Source organism: Phaenicophaeus curvirostris, chromosome 8, assembly GCF_032191515.1.
Source record: "Phaenicophaeus curvirostris isolate KB17595 chromosome 8, BPBGC_Pcur_1.0, whole genome shotgun sequence".
In the NCBI taxonomy this organism is placed as follows: Eukaryota; Metazoa; Chordata; class Aves; order Cuculiformes; family Cuculidae; genus Phaenicophaeus; species Phaenicophaeus curvirostris.
The window spans coordinates 17,231,321-17,256,512 of record NC_091399.1 but is presented as its reverse complement, the minus strand read 5'-3'; the positions used below and the strand labels follow the sequence as shown (position 1 = coordinate 17,256,512).

General features: G+C 49.8%; 1 protein-coding gene across 1 annotated transcript; it reads right to left on the bottom strand.

Moving 5' to 3' along the window:
• Positions 1–2,392: 2,392 nt before the first annotated feature.
• LOC138723355 (tudor domain-containing protein 5-like) lies at positions 2,393–17,059 on the bottom strand. Its single transcript, XM_069862301.1, is given in 16 exon segments — positions 2,393–2,553; positions 2,822–2,911; positions 3,863–4,130; positions 5,817–5,978; positions 7,368–7,568; positions 8,508–8,598; positions 9,374–9,559; positions 10,410–10,657; positions 13,436–13,563; positions 14,305–14,595; positions 14,598–14,717; positions 15,382–15,514; positions 15,516–15,578; positions 15,974–16,035; positions 16,596–16,736; positions 16,792–17,059. Coding segments are annotated over 16 exon segments (2,613 nt in total).
• Between the last annotated feature and the right edge of the window lie 8,133 nt (positions 17,060–25,192).

The following is a 25,192-nucleotide window of genomic DNA, read 5'->3' as shown; positions in this document are numbered from 1 at the left end:
GCATCATCTCACTCTCCCCAGGACCCCTCGAGGACCCCCAGAACTCCTTTAAGGACCCCTAGAAACCATCTAAGGATGCACAGGACCCCTCTAGAATCCTCGTGACGACTCTAGGGGTCCCCAGGACACCCCGAATAACTCTAAGACTCCTCAAAACCCCTCGAGAGCCCTGCAGAACCCTCTAGGGCTCCCCAGAACTCCCCGAATCCCTCGAAGAACCCCCAAAGGCCCCTCTAGGGACCCCAGGACTCCTCTAGAACCCCCGAGCATCCCTCTAGAACCCCCAGAACCCCTTTACAGACACCCAGAAGCCCTCTAGGCCCCCGCAGGATACCTTGAATCCCTCTAAGAGGCCCCAAGGCCCCTCTAGGGACCCACAGGATCTCTCTAGACCCTCCAGGACCAATCTAGGGACTCCCAGGACTCACTAAATCCTTCTAAGAAGCCCCAAGTCCCCTCGAGATCCTCACAGGACCACTCCAGGGACAACCAGCACCCCTCTAGGGACCCCCAGAACCCCTTTAAGGACCCCCAGGAACCCTCTAGGGATTCCCCAAGACCCCTCTAGAATCCCCTAGGATCCTTCTAAGACCCCCCCAGGGCCCCTCTAGGGACCTGCAGAATTTCTTTAGGGACCCCAGAACCACTCTAGGGCTCACCAGGGCCCCCGAATCCCTCGAAGAACCCCCAGATCCCCTCTAGATCCCAGCTGGACCCCTCAAGGGACAACCAGGACCCCTCTAGTGACCCCCAGAATCCATGGAAAGACCTCCAGGACTCCTCTAGGGACCCCTAAGACTCCTCTAGAACACCCCAGGATACTTCTATGACCCCCCCAGGACCCAAGAGGGATCCTAGAGGGGTCCTGGGGGTCCCAGAGGGGGTTTCATCTCCAGAGGGGTCACAGTCACTTTACAGTCCCCTGAGGCACCTTTCTCTTGTTCCAGTGCCTTAAGGAACAAATGTACAAACAGGGACCTGCCAGGCATGAGAAATGTGAGCTGAGATGCTCTGAGATGCACCTTTTCTCTTGATTAAAAGGGCGTGGAAAACTATTCAAGCACTCGCAGACACGTGAATGGCAAAAGCTTGTAGGAAAACATGCTATCCTGACAAGCGAAGCACCAGCAAAGGTACATGGGAGCACAGCAGAGCCCTGCGCCCGCCTCCAACAGGTACCCAGGAGTGTGCAAGAAGAGTGATGTGCAGTGCTAACAGCCCAGAATATGCTTCCTCCCTCCCAGACTGGCAGGTTAGGGTGCTCCCAAGTCACAGGCAATGTCCCGACGCTGCTTAATACTTGCTGGCTGCTCCCTTGCTGCACATAGAAGCCCCTGGTGTCCACGCACCCTGTCTTCCAGACCCTGACAGAATCTCCCCGTTCCCAATTTCCCGGGACATCCCATGCTGAGCCGCAGCGGAAGCCGTCCCCAAAAGCCCCCAGCAACACTTCCAGGCAGCTGCAGGACCCACTCCATCCCAGGCAGGGCACGGGGATGGAGGCAACCCCAGCTGGGAACAGGGCTGCTGCCCACCCAGCAGTCTTTGCAGCTCCTCATCCCCCACAGAAGAAGAGTTCTATGCTGCAGGGAGCCGAGCTGTGGAGCCCAGCAGGGACACGGCAGCAGTGGGGACAAGCAGGGGAGGACACGGGGGTCTCCTTCGGACACCCCAGCCCAGCCCCAGGTCCCACGTGCTGCAGCAGAAAGGGTGCTGTTGGGACAAACACCCCATCGCCCGGTGCTCCGAGCAAGCTCAGCTCCCTTTCATCCGCTCCCTTCGCTGGACGACAAACGTGTGAGACAAGCCCCCAGTCTGAAGCCAGAAACCTCCCCACAGGGTTGTACAGCCCCTGCCTGCTCAAGCCATAGCTCCCCACCTCTCTGCTCCCATCTCCTTCACTAGCTTCCCCTCCTAAGAAGCCCCAGATTCTCTCTGCCTTTTTTTTTTTTTTTTAGCCTTTCACACATCCAAATCCACCCCCAAATGCTGAAATCAAAACAAAATAGTCACAACATCCTGAAAGAGTTTGGGTTGAAAGACAGCTTTAAAGATCGTCTCAGACCATCAATAAACTTCTTATGCTGGGCTTTTAACTGTTTCAGCGTTCGTGTTAAATCCCACCTTGAGCCTTTCTTGGGGCTCAGCAGCAAAACACACCTCTGGCACATTTCGGGGTGGGCAGAGCGGCCCCTGAAGCCCTGAAGAACAGTCCAGGCAGCAGCAAAGCAGCTGAATGTCAGCATTCGCAGCCAGGGCGCATCTCTTCCCACAACTTTTCTCTGCATTAATAAACTCAGGCCCAAGAGGATTTCTTGCCACAGGCAAAGAGCTACGTAAACAAGGCCAATGTCAAGCTTCAAGCCTTCTCTTACTGGATTCTTTATAGATCTCATTCAATATCTGTACCACGGGATTCCCGATGCTTCGTAGGTGTGGCATCCCGATCCATCAACAATTCAGAGCATCCTTCTCTCGGGGAAGGAGATTTCCTTTGGCAAGTTCTCAGCATCACCACGGACTGAGGCCACAGCTGGGATACAACCACCTCTCCTAAGAGCAAGGAGCGTGTGGAGCATCCGTGAAGTCAAAAATCAAAAAAACATTTCCCCACACAACGTCAAAACTGCTTGTGCACTGAGGGAGTGAGGGATAGGTAGTCCACTTCCCTCTCCTAAACTTAGAAGACATATAGCACAATGTCACACTCTAATGCAGTACTTCAGAACAACAACCAAGAGCAATAAATCAGTACCAAATCAAACTGTTTTCCTGAAACATTAAACATTTCTGAACAAAGAAAATAACAGCGTGGTCATACCGGTGGCTTTTGCTACTCCAGGCAGCCTTCCTTGGCAGTTGCTCAGCCTTCTTCCCCTCTTCTCAAGTTCTTTCTCAGGCCGGGGAACCACTGCAAGTAGGAACCGCAAGTGGCTAAGCGAGCAGCTGGGAACAAGGCAGCTAGCGTGACAGGAGGGACAAGCAGTTTCAGAGACGGCGCTTGGTCACACAGCCCGCTGGCACCGCACAGGCCAACCTCGGCACTTCTGGGCAAGTCTGTTCCTCACTTCCTCTTTCCCTGCATAAGGAGGAACACAGAAAAGAAAGACGGCATCAACAATGGCAACTCTCAGAGCTCCACTTTAGACTGATGTCCCTTTTGCCTAGACCTTACCGGGTCACGGCGAGAGGGCTTTCTACTGCACATCTCTTCGGTGAGCCCAACGCAGTATAATCTGAGAGCCTCTCTCCCTCTCCTCCCAGTGCTGCTACTCAATTCACATCTGATTTCCCATCCGTTTCCCCGAGGGGGGAAGTCACATGTGAATTGAGTAGCTCCTGCCCAGAGAACCGGGCCTCCACTCCACAGAGAGCGCAGACAGATCCGTTCCGAGGCACAAACAACAGGCGCCGCCTTTGGCAAGTCAACTGGCCTTGTAAAATGGGCAAAGCTCATACAGGTTGGTGGATCCTTTCATCATTTGGAAGATGAACACCCACACAGGGACCTTACAAAGTTAAAAAACTGCTTTTGTCCCTTACCTCTGGCAGTCAGAGATTCAGTATGAAATGAACACGGGCTAGCATGGAGAAACAGACTTCTGCACGAAAACAGCCTGAAGTCTAGAAAAGACAGCAAAAATCAGAGAAATAACCCTCAATGCACTTGTTCCCACGAAAGACCAAACCGATGCATTGCACCTGGTTATTTACTATCGTCGTATCTCCACCCCACAGGAACACCAACGTTTCCACCTGTTCTAGCAAAACAGCAGCACTAGTCCCAAGGTGCCCAACAGCGACTGCAAGAGTCGCAGCACAGTTACAGGCTGCTCAGTTTTCTGCTGTGTTCAAAGTTTACCGACAAATCTATTCGTACTGTTATGGTCGTCCAGCATAAATGGCGCTGCCATAAGTAGAACAGCAGGATGCAGAGCAAGACGTTGGGCCTCGTTGGGAAATCTTTCTGTCCGATCAGGGTCATCTTGGCTCATTCCTCTTGGTTGCCTGGAGCAGGTATAAACGTCTTCCACCGACTTGAAGAAGACAACTGGTATTGAGGACTCTTCAAGAGAGGGAAGTGACTGACTCCCACTTTCATTTCTGTACTCCACAGGAAAACTTACCACCTGGAAAGGACAGTTTTATCTGAGCAATCTTTTCTGGTTATTGCTTGCTGCCTTCTGAGGAATTTCACCATGGAGAAGTGCCTTCACACAGCACAGCTGAGACAACTCGGTGTCCAGCCATTTCGCACTTAAGGGCAGAGGAGGGGGTCGAGTTAATCCTGACAAGGCAAATCTAAGATTGGACAACACAAAGGGAGTTCCCCACTGCCAAAGAGGAGTTCCCAGAAAACGCTAGCCGAGCAGTACCAAGAGTCAGACGTATTTCATCCCAGTTCTAAACACTTTGAGCAATTATTAGAGTTGATACTGATGGTGACATCGGTGATGCACCGAGGAGGAGAGGAATCGTTTCGAGCAACTAAACAGAATAGCAGAAAAGAGAGGATTACTGTTCCTGGAAAAGGATTCTAAGACCCTTCAAAACAGAAGAAAACCTGAAGGCACTTAACATTCCTCTAGTCTCCAAATTGCCAGCTCTGTCTGACGTTTACACACATGGATCTTGCTGCACTTAACCAGATTTTACCATAAAAATCACAATAAACTCAGATTTGCAGAGTCTCGGTCACATTCATTTCTCCCACATAAAGACGATGTTTGGGACCTTCAGTTCAGATGATGTATTGACAGTGCAAGCCCACCAATATCCAACACGTGCAGCTTATAGCTTCCCTAGCCCAGACACACAGTTGGCTAAAATAAAACCTGGCTAAAATGACCGCTTTACAAGTTACCGACACTACAGTAACTCTTACGTTTTTACGTTTCAGAGGAATGTCAGAAAAACAGCCCTGGAGCCGGCCCACTGCTGAACACTTCAACAGCTGACAGTTACTTGGCGTCAGTAGTAAAATGTGTCATGAAAAAACTACAATTTAAATCACACAAAAGTAGAGAGAGTGACCTGTAAAACAATACCCCTGGTGCTTCTAACGGTACCGTGCTAGACTGCGCCCAAGACCTGGATTTTACTCCCTGCTTAACCCCTCTGTTCATCATTCTTTTTCATCCATTAAATAATAGCAAAGGGCTCCTCTCTTCAACCTGCTCTGAAATCAAAGGCGTACAGCAGTATCCAGACCTGGGTATCGGTCGCTTTTAGAGTTAACTTTTAAAAAAAACTCCAGTCGTGTACAACTTTAACCCCTGTAACAACCAAGACTGCAAATGGATTCCTTTCGGAGAAGTTTAAAATGAGCAAGACCCTTAAGGCAAACAAGACATCACTAGTTCTTCTGGTCCTTTCCCACACGTAAATGACACCCCGAGTTATTACACATCCTTTGCCAAACCCCAGAGACACTAGAGGAGACCACACCACCTTTTGGCTCCTGGGGTGCAAACTAGGAAACTGCTAAGTCAAACTGATCTCAGGGATCTGGTACTGGTCTGAGTTCTTGGAGTCCATTCTCCCTCTAACTCAAAAACGATGGTGCGTATGGAAGGTTGGAGAACTCACTGAGCACAGACTCCCTGACGTCTGCAAAGGGATCAGAGGTCAAGCAGCGACGGACGTATTTATGGTCCACGTGTAATTGTTGTTACGTCACGGTTCTGCTTGCTTTTTATAAAAGCAAAGGAAAAAAAACCACTCCACAAGACACTGCATAGGACTAAGCCAACACATCTACTGATCCCTGGAGCCAATTCCACTGAACGATAGTCACACCGCAGCCAAACTCTCACCTGTTCCCACAGTTCATCCTCATCCAGCTTCGAGCTTGCTATGTCACTATTTACGTTCAAAGATTCCTGCTGCGAGCGAAGGTGTGGCTCCACGGGTTCAGCATTCTCCTGCTTTCTGCTGGGCTCAAGATACAAGGCTGAAGGATTCACTTCCTCAAATCCCTACGAACAAATAAAACCCCAACAGCTGAGTCAAGAAAAGTAAGTTGTCACCACCATAAAGAATAAAAAGAATTCTAATGGGTTTTACAAAGAAGCACACCACCCACAAGTGAGCTCTGAATTCTTGGAGAAATTGTCTTACTAAGAAAATCAACTCCCTCCAGCAATAAAATCACCCAGCAATAGCCCCCTACCCGCTAAATGGAACACGCACACGCAAAAAGACAATTATTGGATTTAATCCTGCCAAAATACGCATTCTGCATCTACTAAACGAAACAACAGATACGAGCACTCCGGGCTGCAAAGCCTGACTTTCTGCTGAGATACAAAACTGTTGCAGCACCTTTCTAAAGGTTTTCGTATCCACAGACTTCTTGCTGAAACGGAGCTGAGACATTCAGGCAACACTGATGGGCCTAAATCATAAATGCTCTCTGTGCTGGCTCACAGCTTCAATCTCTGCTCAAGGCACAACATGCAATCTACCCTGGTTACACCGTCCAGCACTATACACGTCACTGGCAAAGAAAGAGACTTTGTAAGCCAAGACCATATCTATAATTCAGTTTAACGGCACAACCAATCTCCGGGGCCTAGAGCAGGAAAGGCCAAAATTATTTATTTAACTACCCTGTTCCTCACTCAACTGCCCGTGCCACTGGCTAGCAGAAAAAATGGACATCAGACTGGATATCAGACAAAAAAAATTTCACAGAAAGGGTCATCGGGCACTGGTAGAGGCTGCCCAGGGAGGTGGTTGAGTCACTGTCCCTGGAGGTGTTTAAAAGACAGGCAGACAAGGCGCTCAGGGACACGGTTTAGCAGCAGATAGGAATGGTTGGACTCTACCATCCAACCTGGCAATTCTACGATTCTATGCAGCGCTACTTGAAGCCAGACAGTAACATCTAATGGACTTGCTCTCATGGTCTGGATGACTCGGAGGCCTCAACTTATGACTAACAAAACCTACCGGATTTAACAATGTTTAGAAAAGTTACAAATACAACTCCTCAATTCCATCCCAGCTTGGCCTCATGTTCAGAACATCTATTTTCCTTTTCGGCAATATTAACAAGCTAATCCACTTTAAAAATCCGTACCAAAACCTTCTAATCCACTCTTAGAAGTCAGGATCAAAAGAGTTTGTTCTGCTAAACCAGAACATCTCTGCTGTATCATCGAATTCCACCTTAACCAAAAAGAAAGCTGTCACCATAGACACCGTGGGATACAGCCCCAAAACAGTAAATTGCAGGGAAGCAGGGAATACCGGTTTTGCTCTTCACAAAACTACTTGCTTCAAGGTAAAGATCTTTCCACTACAGGCACCCAACCAATCCTTTCCCTGCCTTTCCTGTCAGAAGCACACGCCTCCCTCCTGACCTGGGAAGGAACCTTCTTCCCACAGATGTCAGCACATCCCCTACTGCTCAAGACAGCGTGGAAGTAGATATCGTCCTTAGTGGCTGCGTCACACAGGAAGAGATGACAAATGCCATTCACATATTCATCCACGACGCCCACAAGTAGCTTGGAATCACACAGCTTCTTGAATAGGAGAATCGCATCATTGGACCGTGAACCCTGAAGAAGAAACAAGAATGTTGAGTTACTATAAACAGATCAACATCCAACGCCCGAGATTTGTCCTTGTGAGAACTTGTCAAGAAGGCAGTGAAGCCAGGTCAGGCTAGGGACAAATACAGGGAAGTCAGGCAGACAAGCTTCCCAGCACTGAAGTAAATCAAACTACCCCAAGGCCGCAGTGCTAGGCACACTGGGAAGCCCTTTCACCCTAAACGTCTGTTTTCAAACACGGTTCAATGGTGTTCACCGCTCATTTTTACCACAACTGCCTAAAATATTGTTGCGTCTTTCTTTTTTAATTTCTGGAATCACATAATTAGAGACTTTAAAAGTGTCAGGTTTTGGAAACTGCTAAGCTTCACTGCAAAGAAAATTGTGATTCTTTAACCCTCAAAAAAACAGAGGAAATAACTTTTTTAAAATAATGTCTTTACAACGCAGAAGAATCAACCGTGCTCATGCCCCTTCCTTCAGAGACTGTATTTCTCAGGTGTCTTGACCAAGCGGCTTCCCAGCACAGAGGAACTTTTTTTATGACCTCTATAATCCTTTGGCTACGCTGATTGCATCAAACCAACTCACTCAAAGAAAGCTCTGTCAGAGAAGACAGATTTAAAACAGAGGCCTGGAGCTAGCAAGACTTCAGAAGGACCAGGGAGAACTACCGGCAGGGGAAGAAACAAGTCTGTTCATTTGCTTAACGGCAGCTATCTGTTTCTGCAACAATACGAGCAAGAATACTCTGACTGGAAGGAAAACAGACAGCGGAAGAGCAATCCCCTGCAGAGACAGACACTTAGGCAGTCACGCTCCGCTGAACATAACAGCAGCAGGACCCAAATTATTCCAAAGGTTTGCCCTTGTCAGGAGAAAAAGCCAACCTCGACTTGATGGCTGTCACGCATACGTCAAAGAAAACTGCATGTGAGCACGTACCCCCACGGGTTTTACCCACGCCAAGGAACACGGGATGGCCTGAGCAGGGAGCTTCAAGTAGCACCGCCTACAACGCAAAAAAAACCAAAACCTGTTACAGGAGTAAAGGAGCAAAACCAGGCAGAAGAGCAGAACTTCCTCCTCTTCTGGGTTTTAAGATCAGCTTAGGAATAGAGAGGCACATATCGCATTTTGTGCTTACGAATAAAGCCCGACAGCAGCTTTGGAAAACACTCCGTAGCCAGAGAAGGGGCACAGCAGAAATAGCAATAACAACTGGTCCCTTATGCCTTCCCTTGCCCAAGCATCCTCTCCTCATAACCTCTTTTGATAAGAAAGTTATGGACAGAGAAAAATCACTTTTGAAACACAGAATGCCTATGGCCAGGCATGAATAGAGGCAAATGAGAGGGCAGAAGCAAATATGGGGAAGGTACTGAATTACAGAGGAGAACGAGTACCTCTGACACCACAAATGCTCCCAACTGGGAGGATGTCTGTTCAAGAGATGTTTATGTCCATTCACAAAACTCAGGGAAGAGGATTAGGGAGCTTGCTCGAAAGGGACAGAAAGGGGCAAGAGTGAATAAAGGAAGAGGAAAGGGTTTAGCCCACAGCGATGATAAGCAAAGGGCTTGGAGTGATCTGCACCGCAGATCTTGTTCTTAACGTCACCTCACGCATTAACATGTAAGCAAGGAAGTACCTGCAAGGCACTGCTACGGGAAAAAAAAATCCAAATAGACACTTTCTAGGAAACCTGCGTGGTGGGACGTCTTCCTGGAGAGTGACAGGCCCAGCAGCCTCACCCTCATCCCTGGGAAGGCGATGGAACAGCTAATCCTGAGAACCATTTCCAGGCAAACCTTCGGACGATTCCCAGGTTTCCGTAATCTGCGTAGAACACCTCTGCTTCTTGGTCATTGATCACGCGGTGGATGATAACGCGGTACCACCATTTTGAGACCGTTACACAGCAAAGCTGTCCAGGACGTACTGAAGACTCAGGCATGACAGAACGATCAGAAACAAGTTTACTCAAGTAACAGTGTCTGCCAGAGATCACAATGAAAAACTGTGCTTGGTAGGACGCAGGAGATGGATAAACAGAAATACACTTCAGGGTTCAGAAGAATCCTCATTTCTCAAAGGCTCCACGAGACGGATTTTCAGGAGTTGTTCTAATAGATAGTTTATGTTTCTGTTCTACTTAAACCAAGTGACAATAAATACACAAACCTAAACTTTTAACATTTAAATGGTATTCTTGGGGTCCAACAAAAAGTTAACTAATGGGCGCTAATCAGCGACTAAATACAGCCATTCTAGTCGTTCACTTTTAACATTACCCTGACTTGGCACAGGGCTTCTTACGAGCCAGGTTCCGGAGTCCTGGCTTACACACACAGTACCTGTCTGCAGCCTGCGATCACACGGTTGCCCCACGGACATCCAGTATTTACTTTGGCACACGACTAACAGCAACTGCAGCGTAGTGGAAGAGTCCCAAATGCACAACGTACCTGACAGACAAACCCACTGATGGGGTTTTGCTTTCAAATATAGATATGACTAAGGCTTATTACCTGCTGCTTTTGGTAAGTGCTGGAGAGGGAAGTAAAAGCCTTAACCAAGCACATTAGCAATAGCAATGTCAACAATACAGAACCCTCAAGTTCCTTTCCACAACTTTTCCAGGCTTTTAAAGTTTAAGACCGTCTAGGACACAGCCAAACTATTAGCGATACTTACTGCTTGCTAGATAAAAGGAATGCGGAAGCATTATGATTATGTGATTTAGTACGGCACTGGCATCTCCATATCCAGAAGTCAAGCCTGTAGTGACCGTAACAAACAGCCGGGTGCCCTGTTCCCTCAGTGCAAATACCCAGGTAATAGCACAGAATCAGCATAGCACGTCCTCCCCTCATCTCAAACATCATATCCTGGAGTTTATCGGATGTTTCTGCGTGGCACGCTTGCATGTAGAACCGGCTAGGAGAGATTATACATTCCACAAAGACTCCCACCAAACACAAGCGCTCCAAAGGTGGGAAACTGCAAAGGCTTCTGTCCTGAACAGCATCAGGGGGAATTTCTGGAGTCGTTGCCAGATTGAAGATTGACAGCTTCAAATCTAAATCTTGACACTACAAAGGGACAAGAGGAAAGTAGCGCTCAGAAGTCTTGCTACGCCCTGAACACACATAACTGGCCTCTGCATTAAGGTAAAAAAATAGTTCTGCTTTCCTGGGAACCCATGAATTACTGAAGATCAGAGAATCCCAACAAATAGCGCAAACTCGGATTAAAACTGTCCCTGGGATCCTAACATCTATTTTCACACCCTCCACCTTCCTTCTCTCTTTCCTCCCTCCAGTGTAAAGAGGGGTGCAACAAAAATACCTTCCTCATATTCCTTCAAGGAATAAAGAAGAGGAACTGATGACACGTTAGGTATTTAGACAAAGATATTGAATGGCTACTGATAAAGAGAAAAAAAAAAATCAAAAACTCGCACCAAAAAAACCCACCTGCTTGTTGGATTTTACCCCAAAGATGCTGTTTCTATCTTCTGTCCCCATGAAAGAGCACATGACTGAAGTAGAAAAACTATCTGAAAACAATTCAAGACACAGAAGGCACAAATGCATCTCACACACACCAGAGCTATTTCCCAAAAGATAAAAACATACAAACGCTACAAATCCTATTCTTTTCTCATTCTAGGCAAATTTGTACATCAGTTCTTGGCACAGCTTGCAATTTTGCATCATTCTTTAGCTGCTGTAAACTTTATTCCACTTGAACCAGCGTGCATGGAAACCTTAATCAGACATCAGCTACTTTCACTGCCTCCAGAGATTCAGTTTGTGCCAACAAACAGCACTCCTCCAGCGTCCAGAAGTCAAAACTATTCCAGTTTTACTCATTGTGAATATGCTACGAGTTACCACTGCATCACACACCAGACAACTTACAGGAAATTTGTCTTCCAGCACACCCCACTGCTTACACGGCTACAGTCAACCGAGAGACAATACTAGCCCTTCGAACCGTTTTTTAAAAAAGCAGATTAGAGTCTCTCCTGCAGACTGAGCGAGGAAGAACACCCTTGAATTCTTTTTGTTAAAAACTTTGACTAAAACATTGAGTTAACCAGGCAGTTAACATTTTTGAGTTAAAGAGTACCTGAGGGAATTCTTGCCTGAGCAGCAGCAGCACCTCTAAAATCCCCTTACATTTCATGGATTTCCTCCCAGAAGTGCCAGTCAACAGTGATATTGCCAAGGGACAGGTTTGCTCCATGAAAGCTCCTCGTGTCAGACTGTTACGGGCACACGTGATGTTTATCACGTAGTTCACACGTTGGCAGAGACAACAGACACTTCTTTGAAAGACGTAGAAATGTCTACTTAAAAAACACCTTCACAAAATAGCAAGAAAATTATAAGAAAAAGGTAAACAACCGAACACACTGTAAAACTAGCCCTAGAAGAGGCACGGCTCGTAAGACTGGCTAACTCCTTGCCTTAAGCCAGAGCGGCAGCTGCCAAGAGTGGTGTGGATGACAACTTTCCTTCTGCTCGGCACGGCAAGAAAAAGCTGCCAAGAGCAGCAGCTCTATATATTTGACCCTTCTCGGGGCCGAGCAGATTGACTCGGCCCTTGTCCCTCATTTGTCCCTTACAACGCTTCCGCTATTGGCGTCTCATCACCAGATACTTCCATACCTTACAGCAGGCCAGGAATCAGGTCGCATCTTTCCCCTCGACTTTGCAGCATCTTGAAATCTTGGTTCACTGCCTACCCAAACACATTCCAGCTCACTTTCCTCCTCTCTAGGGCACTTTTAAAACAAACCAGCAAAACTGGTGCTTCATGGCAAACACGAGTTGTACAAACACGTTCCAAGACTCGCCCTGCTAGAATCTTTAAACAGATTCCCTTTGCGACACATAACAAGAAAAAAATGGGGCTACGTGGACCATCTCTCTCCCTTTTCTACCCTTCCCACAAGCAGACTTTGTTTGATCTAGGGAAATTCCCCACGGACTTCATCCCACCAGACGACAAGGTCTTATCAGAAGAGCCTGCCAAAGTTTTCTAAAGGGTATGTTTCTTGAAACACCGCAGAAAGTCCGACTCGTAGCCCTAAGCTTTCAAGTTCATTAAGTGAACAGCACACCAAATTCAGAAAGAATCCCTGCAACCCTTTCCCTGTCTAGGTACTCCAACTGTACAGTTGTGTAGAACCACCAGATGAGCTTGGCAGAGGAAATAATTCGCAGCAGGAGAACTTTCCTGAGAAAACAAAGGCCTAAAGATGCTCAAAAGAGGAAAAAAAAATAGAGGGGGCACAAAGAAATTCTCCCAAGCAGGTCTGGCAGGTCAGAGCCTCTGTACTTCTCCATCCCTTTCTAAAAATACATTGCTAAACCACAACAACAGCAACAAAACTTTCAAGTCCAACCAAAGAGCAGAGTGGCAACGACAGCACTGAGGTCTCCAAGGACCATTCCTCAGCTCTGCCACGTAGCTGCTAGACACTTAAACCCATGCTACTGCAGCAGGGGAAATGCCACACAGCTACTCTCAGAAGAAGGCTATTAAGAACACAAAAAGAATTGTCTCCACTCTTATTGGGGAACAAGATTATGCTTTACTGGCTTTGGACGATCTCCAACAGAGATCTCAAGACCAGAAAGAGACAAGAAAAAGACCTAGGCTGGAGGGCACATAGAGTTATATATCAGGTCAGTATGACTCTGGTCACCTCCAGCCTCATCTAAACTAGGTACAATTTTTTTTTGGAAGCAACAGTGCATCAACAATACAAACCAAGCAAAAACAAAAGCAGTGAAAAAAATTATCACCCCCTGGACGAAGACATGACAAAGCTACAGATCACTCATCCTGCCACTTACTTGTTTGAGGACATCACTCATATCTAGTGCTTGTCCTTCCACCGGCTCTGACTTCTCTTCTGCCGGCAGGTGAAACCACTTGGCATCACGGATGGGTTCCAAAGGAGGCATCTCAATTGCAGGTGCAGCTGTAAAGAGAGTTTAGTTGTTATTCTTTATTTACATATTAAGCAGAAGGAGAATACACCTGGCCATGAAAGCGTACAAGTACTAGTGCCATTTTCCTCATCTCTTGTAGCACCCACAGTCACGGGGATTTGCTTGAGAGGCATCCTTCGCCGTACTAATAAATTCAAGCAAAATAAAACACACTTGCTCTTGCAAGCATGACAAGGGCTAAATAAATTCCTAGAATGATGCTAAGAAAAGTCAGGCATTTGGCAGGAACCTTATGCAATCCTCTGCTTTCTCTCATAGTTGTTAGGGGAACGCTGAGGATATCTACAGGCTCTTCTTCAGAGAAGCAGTATAGCTATGCCTTTCAGATTAGTGCTTCAGCCTCAAAAAGCGCATCTGGAAGGCTTTACCAGCCTGCGGAGCCGACGTGCCAGAGATCCTTCTAGTTTTATTACCTGTTGCCTGGAATTACTAGAAATTCCAGTCCTATACACGCATTCAGAAAGGGCCTTAACATCCCTTCTTTCACCTCGCACTGAAAAACAGTGGCAAACCGTAGAAAACTTCCAGTTAAGCTCTCTGCTACCACAACAACACCCTTGTAACAGCTGCTTCTACAGTACCTCGCAGCCCTTCTGCGCTAAAGCCTAGGGAAACCAGGACTACGACAGCTACTGGAAAGGCAGCAACATCACTTGAAACACAGCTGCTTGGCAGCTACATACTTCCAGTTAAATAATACCCTCCCTCACCTTCTGGCACCTCTTTGCGCGCCCCACCGTGCGGCACCTCTTCCTTCGCTGTCTCACCTTCCAGCTACTTCCTCAGGGACAGCAAGGAACCTGCTTTTGTCTGCTCAACAACAATGATATCGGACACACTTTCAAGGACTTGAAATACAGAGACAAATCCATATCGCCTATACTGGAACGGCCGGCCAAAGCGTCTGCGATAGGCCCTCTCAAAGTTCCTGAGCAGAAGTGGTGAGGAACTCAGCAGATCCTGCAGCTCAGCCTTCCCAGTCGCTGGCTGCGAGGGAGACACTTTGTGTTCCTAGAGGGAAAAGCAGCACGTGCCTTCACAGCATCATTCTTTCGTGACTTAACACTTTCCTCCTGCCTGGCAACCAGTTTTGCAATACCTTTGGTGGTCTCATCTGCAATGGCTACCAAAGAAAGAAAGAAATAAATAAATTATGAGATTACCAAGACAGCAAACTACTGAAAGCTTTATACAAGCAAAGGTCCTCCTCTTTCCTATTCTCCCCACCCTCTTCAGAAGCAGGCGTGTCTTTCAAAACCAATCACGCTAGATCGCATTTCCAACAGGGTAACTTTTACTCTCCCTTTGTGAACTGAAATGAACCAGATGAAACAGCCAAGAACCAACCTGCACCCTCATCCCTAGAAATCCAGATCCAAGCAGAAAGGCGGGTCCAATTCTTGGATACAGGATCACAAAAGGAAACTCATCTGCTGCAAGTTTTGTTGGGAAAATGATAAAAGTTCTTTGATACAGACTGAACTTCCTATAGAAACGTTACTGCAGTTTCTAAACCAAGAGCAGAGTGCAAAATGTACAAAAAGAACTGGAAGCCTCTGTTATTTTCCAGGAGGAAGGAGGAGAAAGGTACAAAAAGGCAGATTAAGACACAGCAAAAAACATCAACGGCAAAAAAATTAAACAGAGCTATATGAGAAAAAGAGTGACAGAGATACATGACCTACAGCTCTGGCAATTCATTCTGCACCTCCTGGTTTTAGAGCATCGCTTCATACCAGTACGAGGTTCCAAACAACTCCTCCACTTTTACGGAAATAAAACCTCACCTTTGAGGATAAACGTGCCTTTCTCCTGAGGACAGATTCTGACAACGTCAGGCATTTTTGCCACCAGCTCCAAGGTGGATTGGAAGCCCAGGTCACGTAGAGGGAGAGGTTTGCCCATCATGGCCATGTACTCCCCTCTCCAGCTGTGCTGGGGTTAAACCCTCTTTATCGGTAATAAGCAGCGACCTCACCTCCTTCTTCCAGGCGTGGGGTCTCCTTGCTCTGTCCTACGTGCCCCCTTGCCCCTCGCAGAGCTCCCTGCATCCCTAATCCCAGGCATGGGGAGTCCCCCCTGTGTCCCAAGTGGGAAACACTCATTCACTGGTAAAACCTTGAAAAGGATCAAGTCTTTGAGGCAAAGGCAATAACATTTTTGGTTTACAATTCGGCGCTGAGTTGGATGTCCTTCTAGAAAAAGGCCTCACGCTTTACAAAAGCAGTGGGTATATATACTAGTTTTAGGCAAAGAATAGTGTAAATCCTCAAAGAATGAAACGGAGGCAATGGCATTGCTGGACAGTGAGCAGCAAGAGGGAGGTATGGATTATGGAAGGGGAAGGGCTGGAAAGCTGTGGGCTCTTTGACCCTGTACGGCCACAGAATAACTCCGCACGGTGAGTGCCATCGCACCCGCCTGGCACAGACACAGTTTTCCTTGGGGTGAGACACGGGAGACCCCAGCCAGCCTCACAGCCTCCTGGTGCTGTAGAGCTAGAGTGATCACGCAGGTTCTTGGCATGTGAACCTCCCTCCAGACCTGCTGGCTCTGCAGAGAGCTCCAAAGGCAAAGGGGCAAGAAGGGAAGAGCTCGAGAAGATCTAAGTGGGAGACGCGCAGGGACGCTAACTTCACTGCTGGTCCGCCCTCTGGGTCTAGGTACCCCAGAAGGAATCTATTTCCAGGCCATACCTGCAGGTTTTCCCTCACAACAAAGGTCAGCCAGGTCAAGACGCCCCGTCCTGGCTTTGGGGAGATGGGGAAGGTCATTTTGACCCGAGCACCCCAGTCAGCCCCCACGCCTCGGTGTGACCGCTGGAGGGCGCAGGGAGATTTCAGTAGCACCAGCGGCTCGGTCCCACCGCATCAGGGAGCTGGGATGCGACTGAACTCCTGTTCCAAAGGGCCTGAGATCCTCTGACAGGGAAGGGCGCTTCAGGCTGTGCACGTTGAAATCAACTTCCTATTCGCCATCTTTCTCTTTGCCCTTAGCTCACCTCTCCCGACGGACTTCTGGGCTCCCAGGTCAGCCAACAAATTGCTCCTTCCAAACCCTTGGACACCGCTTGGTGCCTGCAGGTCTTCAGTCTGAAGGCTGCTCTCTAGTCGAGGCCCCACGGGGAAGCACGGCTCCATTTCTGGCAGTAAAGCGGGGACGAAACCTGTCGGTGCATCCTGGCAGCTCCTGCTCACCTGAGCCAGCTCCAGGGAGAGCAAATGGTTCACACGCGCCGGGTTTAGGCAAAGGCCAACACTGAAGCTGACGGGCCCGGGCGCTTGTCAGGCTGTCGGTATTTTGGGAGCTGGCCTCTGCTAACACGGTCCTTTTGTATTTCTCCCTAGGAGTAAAGTCTCCAGGTCTGGGCGTCTGTGAGTGGCTTCTGACCATCTTGTCTTTCCTGTTCATCATAATGACCTTCCCCGTTTCTGTCTGGTTCTGCATGAAGGTGAGAATGGTCATGGGGCCTCCCCAGGCTTAGTAGTCGGTGTCTGATGTGGACGTAACTCACTGGTTCGGCACGTTTTGGACGTGAGCATAAAGCTTTTTCTGGGTCTAAGGTTCTATTTACACTTCTTCAACCCATCGTTAATTTTGACTTTCCTTCCTCGCACATTGCTGCAACAAAGGGCTGCACAGGGATCTTCCGCTACCTCTCAAATACTCCTGCTGAATTATCAGCAGGCAAGGGCTTAGGTTTCTCTTTTGCTGAACAGCTTGCAGGTCTGTTCACTTTCAAACATCGCCTTCAGCACACCCAGCCCAGAGAGAGTGGCACTGCAGCAGCAGGTAAATAGGTTTTGAATGTAAAATGTTAAGAGAGTTTGGTCTCTCAGGTACCGATGGATTTGCCCTCTTTTCCCCCTTTTCTCACATTTCTAGCGTGGCTACGAGTAGGCATATTTTGGTTCCCACTTCTGGGGAAATTTCACGTGAATCTTGCTCACAACAAGGGTGTCAGTGTCATCCCTCGGATCTCACAGGGGTGAGCACATGCACACACGGTTCCCTCGGAGGCAAACAACCAGCACGCAAAATTTTAGCTCAGGATGTTTGAGTTTGGCCAGGCTCTGAGGAAGCAGAACGCTGGCCTCATCCTGGGAAAGCCCAGGCCCCTCTAACATGGGCTGCTCTCCCAAATCCTGGGTGTCTCGTGGCTGCTCCTTCTCTGCTCACACACAAGGCCAGCCAGCAGTTCTGTGTCAGGTCCTCTGCGGGGGTAAAGGGACACAGGGACAGGTAACTCCGGCAGCTCACACCTGCTGAAACCCTCCCTTTGCAGCGCATCCAGCTTTTGTTTCCCCTGCAGGTAGTGCGGGAGTATGAGAGAGCCATCGTTTTCCGACGTGGGCGTCTCCTTCCTGGCAAAGCCAGAGGGCCTGGTAAGGTGGTTACTGAGATCCCTCCAGCTGCGTCACTCCCCTTCCTCGTATGGAACCGAAGCTCACATGCTGGTGCCCTCCAAGCAGGCACAGCTACACAGGAGACGGGAGGGCTTTGCTCCCTCTTAGGGCCAGTGGCTTCTAATGCCTTTTCCCATCACAGAAGCAGCCTCTTAATTAAAGCCCACGTATGTTCCTTTGCAGTTTTGCATGCGAAACCCTCCCCTGTTGTCCAGAGCAGGAGAGGCAATTCCTGAGAGCTGTCCCAGAAACGGGGCCCACGCCGCCTCTGGTCACTCGGAGTGGAGCTGGGCTACTGGCAGCCACCAGCGGGTCCTGGTCTGGATGCAGGAGGGAAGGCAGCCCAGGCGTGTGACGTGAAGCGGGTTGCGCATGGTTCCAGAAGCCTCTGGTTTTTTGGAAAGGGAAAAATATAGAGCGTAAGGAGCAGTGGCTGAGGGAACATGGGTGTCATCCCTTCCCCTTCACAGGGCCAGATGCACCTTGACACCCTAGAGCCTGGTCTTTCAATCCATCACCTCCGCAGCAAGGACAGACATAAACGTCCCCGTCCTCAAACCAAACAGGCAGGAGGACGGCGCAGGGTGAGCCTGGAAACGGGAAGGGGCTCAGTGTACAGGCAGGTTCTCCTGGGACAGGGGAACAAGCTGGGTCCCGTGTGCAGCCCCGGGCGTGAGATTTCACTCACACACAAACGCACACAGGTAACCAAGGATTTTGTCCCTAGTTCTGAGCTGAGAGGAAAGGGAAGAGGAGGAAGGGGCAGCCTTCATGGCCTGGCACTTCCCTGCAAGGTCCATCAGCTCTCTAGAGGGAAGGGAGGCTGTGCTGCTCCCGCTTCCGCTGGGGGTGCGGCAGGACAAGAGCTCAGCTGAGGGGCATCCGAAGCGTGAGAAGCGATCCATTGAACCAGCTCCCACCGAGCTGACAAGGGGGAATCCGGCTCACGTTGTATTTAACCAACCCCTCGGCTCCCTGGAGTCGCCTCCTCAACACTCAGAGCTCCCATAATACTCTCTCTGCGAGTGCTTGCCGGCTTTTTCACAGCAAGGGCACCGCGCAAACCAGGCCCCTCACAAGTGGCTGGGAAGTGGAAAAAATCCCCCCCTTCGCGTCTCTCTGCTCACACGAGCATCTGAGCTCCAGGGGCATCCTCACGTACCAGTCATAGAATCATAGAATTATAGAATAACCAGGTTGGAAGAGACCCACTGGATCATCGAGTCCAACCATTCCTATCAAACACTAAACCATGTCCCTTAGCACCTCATCCACCCGTGCCTTAAACCCCTCCAGGGAAGGGGACTCAACCCCCTCCCTGGGCAGCCTGTTCCAGTGCCCAATTGATGGATGGTTACGAACCAGAGGACATTTAATGAGCACCCCAAGCACTGAGCAGCTTATGCTAAATGAAACAAAGGCACCTTAGCATAAGGCCTCACAGCTTTTGCACCACAATTAAAGCTAACTTTGCAGAAGCAGCAGCTGCTGTAAATGACACACTCTCTTCAAGGTTTCTCTTTGCAACAATAGAGAGTCGTTCTACCATATACGCCTCTCATTTCTCAGGGGAAGCTTTCCTCGGTAGTCCTTGACTTGTTACTTTGTAGTCTATCAATTTGTAGACTGAAATGCTCACACAGCTATTTCTCATGGGAAAACATAATAATGTATTGTAACTAATGATTACTTGTTGCAAATGGAGAATTGTCAAATCAGCTTGTAAAACAATGGCTTGCTTCAGCAAGTAGGGTATAAAATGTGTTGGGAACTTCGATTAAATGGCTTCACTTGGATCATATTGATCACTGCGTGTTGTCCCATATTTTCTTCCGTCACCCAATGACCCTTTCTGTGAAGAATTTTTTCCTAATGTCCAGCCTAAATCTCCCCTGGCGGAGCTTGAGGCCATTCCCTCTCGTCCTGTCCCCCGTCACTTGGGAGAAGAGGCCAGCACCCTCCTCTCTACAACCTCCTTTCAGGTAGTTGGAGAGAGCAATGAGGTCTCCCCTCAGCCTCCTCTTCTCCAGGCTAAACAACCCCAGCTCTCTCAGCTGCTCCTTCTAAGACCTCTTCTCCAGCCCCTTCCCCAGCTGGTTATAAAACCTGGTGATTCTGTGTGTGATTCTGTGTGTGTGAAGAGCAGCGGAGATGCTGAGACCCCACGGAGCTGTAGGGGGAGGAGGTAAGGAGTAACAGCAGGGGACGAGGAGTGCAATGCTACTAGGAAAGGACACCAAGAATGTACTCGGGCACTGCTGTTCTTTAATGTTTGCTTTGTCTCGATCCCTGGAACTGGCCAAGCCTTGACTCCGGAGAGACTTCCTTGGAAACACGTTTCTGAAAGGAAAACTAAACAACAAAGCAAATGCATTAAAAATTCCATGGAGTTAAAACATGCCCAAGGTATCACATCCATAAGAAAGTTCATCTCCCCTCCCGCTTTGATGTCAAAGAGACAGGACGCACGGAAGGACTAAGGGAAGAAGTTTTAATTGCCATTCTTTCTCCTTCTCCACACTGACCCACGCTGTGGATCCAGCTGGGAAAGGACACTAGGGAATGCTTTCACCCACAACAAACGTGCAGCCTAAGGAACCACTGTCACACCCTCCGGGCAAGACCACTGGGTCAGCAGTGTTCACACAACTCCTGGAGACAGCAGGAGAGCCCTGGGCTGGAAACACAAAAGGTCTGTAGCCTCTCACAGTGAAGGCACTTGGAACGTTATTTCTTTCCTAGCCTGAAATCAGTGACCCTAAATAGATCTTCTGGAGTGCAACAGGGAACGCTCACTTACAAGGGAGACAAAGTCAGTTACAGTGACCTCCTGGATATTGAGCCTGTCCCACATCTCAAAATCAGACAAAATTACTTTCTCTCAAAACCAGACCACGCTCAGCAATTCTTTCTGCCCTGAGCCGGAGTCAAGGTAACAGCCTCCCTGCTCGGCCTCTGCCAAACACACTGGACAAATCCCTCGGATGTGCCCAGGCGGAGAGAGCCCTGCCGGCACAGGCGGGAAATGAGGTGCCCTCAAATATTGCCTCCCTCTCGGCCTGGGAGAGCAGACTGAGTCGCTCTAACAGGTCTGTGTCAGTGGCACGTTGGGGATTCCAGAGCTGAACACAGGGCTCCAGGTGGGGTCTCACCAGAGCGGAGCAGAGGGCCGCAGTCACCTCCCTCGCCGGTCCCACTGCACAGAACATCTCTGCCACAGCCACTGCTCCCTCTGTGGGGACAAAAGAGGATGAATCCCAGCAGTTAATTTTCCACTCAGTAAGTCACCGACACAGAACAATCCAGTTCCACGCCCTGCCGAGGGCAGGGACACCTCCCACTGGATCACGTGGCTCGAAACCCCTTCCAACCTGGCCTTGAACACCTCCAGGGATGGGACACCCACCACTTCCCTGGGCAACCGGGGCCAGGGCCTCACCACCCAAAGCACCAAGAATTTCTTCCTACTGCCTAATCGAAATCGTCCCCCCTCCAATTTACAGCCATCCCCCCTTGTACTGTCACTCCACGCCCCTGTAAAGAGTCCCTCCCCAGCTTTCCCAGAGCCCCTTTCAGTTCTGGAAGCTGCTCTAGGGTCTCCCCAGAGCCTTCTCTCCTCCAGGCTGAACGACCCCGACTCTCTCAGCCTGTCCTCACAGCAGAGCTGCTCCAGCCCTCGCATCATCTTTGTAGCCCTCGTCCAGACTCGCTCTAACAGGTCTGTGTCACTGGCATGTTGGGGATTCCAGAGCTGAACACAGGGCTCCAGGTGGGGTCTCACCGGAGCGGAGCAGAGGGCCGCAGTCACCTCCCTCGCCGGTCCCACTGCACAGAACATCTCTGCCACAGCCACTGCTCCCTCTGTGGGGACAAAAGAGAGTAAATCCCAGCAGTTCATTTTCCACTCGCTAAGGTCACCAGCATCAGAAGCACAAGGATTTTCAGTTCTTGCAAACAGAGAAGCTTCCTACATCCCTTTCGGCAACAGCAGTTGCCCTGCGTCCAAGGAAGCTCTAGGCATCTGTGTAAGGCAATGATGCACCATGGACCTCCAGAAGCCATAAGCACAGATCCAGACTGGGGGGGAATTCTCTATGGTTTTTCAGATCCATCATCTGGACTCGCTCTAACAGGTCTGTGTCAGTGGCATGTTGGGGATTCCAGAGCTGAACACAGGGCTCCAGGTGGGGTCTCACCAGAGCGGAGCAGAGGGCTGGAATCCCCTCCCTCGCCGGTCCCACTGCTTTGGACGCAGCCCAGGACACCGTTGGCTTCTGGGCTGCAGGCGCATCCATCACCAGAGCTTCTCATCCCATGGCGTTTCTTGGGGGCTGAGGTCAGAATTGACACAAACAACCCATAGCTGCTTCCTTCAGGACAAGCTTTGAAGCAGATCTTCATTCAGTCTGGTTCAACACAGAACACCACATGCTGTCTCCAGATACCTCTGATCCAAAGAGGTTTCTCAGGTCTTCTAAATCCAGAGAGGGGACAGGAGCGCCTTTGATCTCTGGAAGGAGAAGACCGTACACTTGAATCCAATTACAGCACTCGCTCTGGGAAGACCTAACAGAAAATTATTACTAAGGGAAGAAAAAAAGAGCCGTTCAAATATTCCCTCATCAGTTAAACAACCTGCCACTGGCTGATCACTGCCACCAACCGATTCCTTCTGGCCAGCACAGAACACCTCTGCCACAGCCACTGCTCCCTCTGCGGGGAGAAAGGAGGATAAATCCCAGGAGTTAATTTTTCACTCCCTAAGGTAACCCACAACAGAGGCACAGGGATTTTCCATTCCTACAGAGAAGCTTCCTACATCCCTGGAAGCAACAGCAGTTGCCCGGTGCTGAAGGAGCTTTAGGCGTCTGCGCAAAGGAATGTTGCGCCAAGGACCCTCGGCAGGGCGAAGCCTGTCAGAGCACACTCTAGGAGCCCCAGAAAAGCAGAGTTTGTAAGTGAGCTGAGGGGAGTGGGAACTCCTGTTATCCAAGAGCTGTACATTTCTCCTACCCGATTTCCTGACCCCATGCAGAAGGAGGACTTACTTACCACCCCTCTGGCTAAAAGTTCCCTCCCGTTCTGGCCTTTAACCCTCTGTGGAAACAACCTCTGAAAGTCGCCTGCATCCATACACCAAACGCAGACACGGGCGAAAACCCACCTCCTTGCTTTTCAAATGTCAGTCCCTGGTTCTTCTCTGCAGTTTTCTCTGGAGAGGCTTCCCGGGCTCAAGGACGGTTCTCCACTCCCAACTCGGCGCTGACTCGACTCGCATGGAACGGATCCACCTGTTGATTCCTTCGACCTGGAGCTGCGTGTTGTTTTCAGCACCTGAAAGGGTCCCTTCCAGCTTTCTGGAACTTCCGCTCTCCCACGGCTTGATGTCGACGGAGTCTCCGGGCTGGAAGGGGCGTCCTGGAGAATCTAAAGCGAGAGGCTCAGGACACGTTACGCACCGCCCCAGGTCATTCACTCTTTTACCCGACAACAGCAGAGAAGATTTTAGCTCTGTTTCTCCTTCCAGCACCACGTCTCGAGGAAAAAGGGTCATTTGATAAGGCCTCCCAAACACTGATTCATACAGACTGCTCTTTGTCTCAGCTCTCGGCTGTAGCCTTGTTCTTAGCACAGCCAGTACAAGAGCTCGAGGCCACCACAAAGAAGTCTCCTCACAAATTTTACCCTTTTCCCTCTGCAGAGTTTGATTCACCCTTTCCACCTTCCCACTACTCTGGGGGCTCCAGGGCGGGTGCAGGGCCCATTTTATTCCTCGGACTCGGCTCAGCTCTTGTACAATCCCCGCCAGAAAGCGAGGACCTCTAGCTGACAACAGACCTATGGCAATTCCAAACCTTGGTCAAATTCCCTACAAGGAGGTTTGAGTCACCTCTCTTGCTTTGACGGTGCTGCAGGGCAATGCCTCTGGCCAGCCTCAAATTGTGGCTCCTGGTCCCCACAGGTCCCGGGATCTGCCCTGTCTGGGCAGCTCAGAGAAATCTCTCTGCCAGGGATCACCGGGGGCATTTCCTCTGCGAGCAACTCCTAGGGGAGGGCGCTTGAGAGGGACGGGATTATTTTTCAAACAGATTTCAGGCCTCCCCACAATGGATTTAGCAAGCCTGCCCATCCTCACGCTAACTACTTGTCCCCTTAAATCATCGATTACAGCCTCTGCTCCCCAGTGAGTTTCTTGATGCTTTTTCTCAATGAATTTTAGCACTACCAGGGAGAAACTACAGCCTCTTTTGTAGGGGTCACCATCCACCCCCTCTCGTTTGCTGTTGCCCTCACTGATTTTGCCAGTTCCAGATCAGCATCGCTAGAAATGGCACTTGAGAGGGACGGGATTATTGTTCAAACGCATTCGCATCCCCCCACAACGGATATTCAGATCCCTCTCCACAGAAGGGATTAATACCAAGATACCTTTTCCTGCTGCCCTCGAGCTGCTCGCTCTGCCAGTCCACTACATACCTTCATCGGGGACTTTCCCACCCGAGGAGCCTTGCGATGCATTAACGCCGCTTCTCTCCGTTGCCCGACGTCTTCCCGCAACTGCAGGATTTCTTCTCGGTGCTTGACGGGGGATCCTCGTGCAGTTAACACTCCTCTTCCTTTCCACGTTGCCCCACGGGCACGGACCAACCCCAAAGCGTATTTGGAGGCCATCCATCTATTTACCTTCTGAAAGCTGTCCTGATACGGTAATTCCCCTGTTACCTTTACCCCTAGAAAGGCAGCTGCATTTCCTCCCGTAGCTGTTTTCAGCTCCTTGAATCAGGAGCACTGGTGTCGCCGCTGCCCGCAGGCCCTGGCCACCCCCGGCTCACGTTATTCAATTCCTTAGAAAAGGACCCACCGGTCCCCACACGAGCAGCCCTTCCCCAGAGGCCTTAAGGGCCTTCTAGAGAGCCTTTACCACAAGTCCATCACGAGGTATCCCCAGGCGACACCATCAGCCGTTCCCAGGAGGTCTCTCAGCTCCCACACGCCTCTGGGCTCGGCGGTTCGGCAGACGCTTCCCTGCGATCGCTCCCGAGTCGCTGACGTCCCAGCCGTCACCCCAGGGCTGTCTCTGTGAGCAGCACGCAGGGCGCAGGGCGCTGCAACCTCCTCGGCGCGCAGGAAGGCAGGGGACCCAGGCTTGGAGACCGTCCTGCTGGGACACCGCGGGACTCGTCCTCCGCAT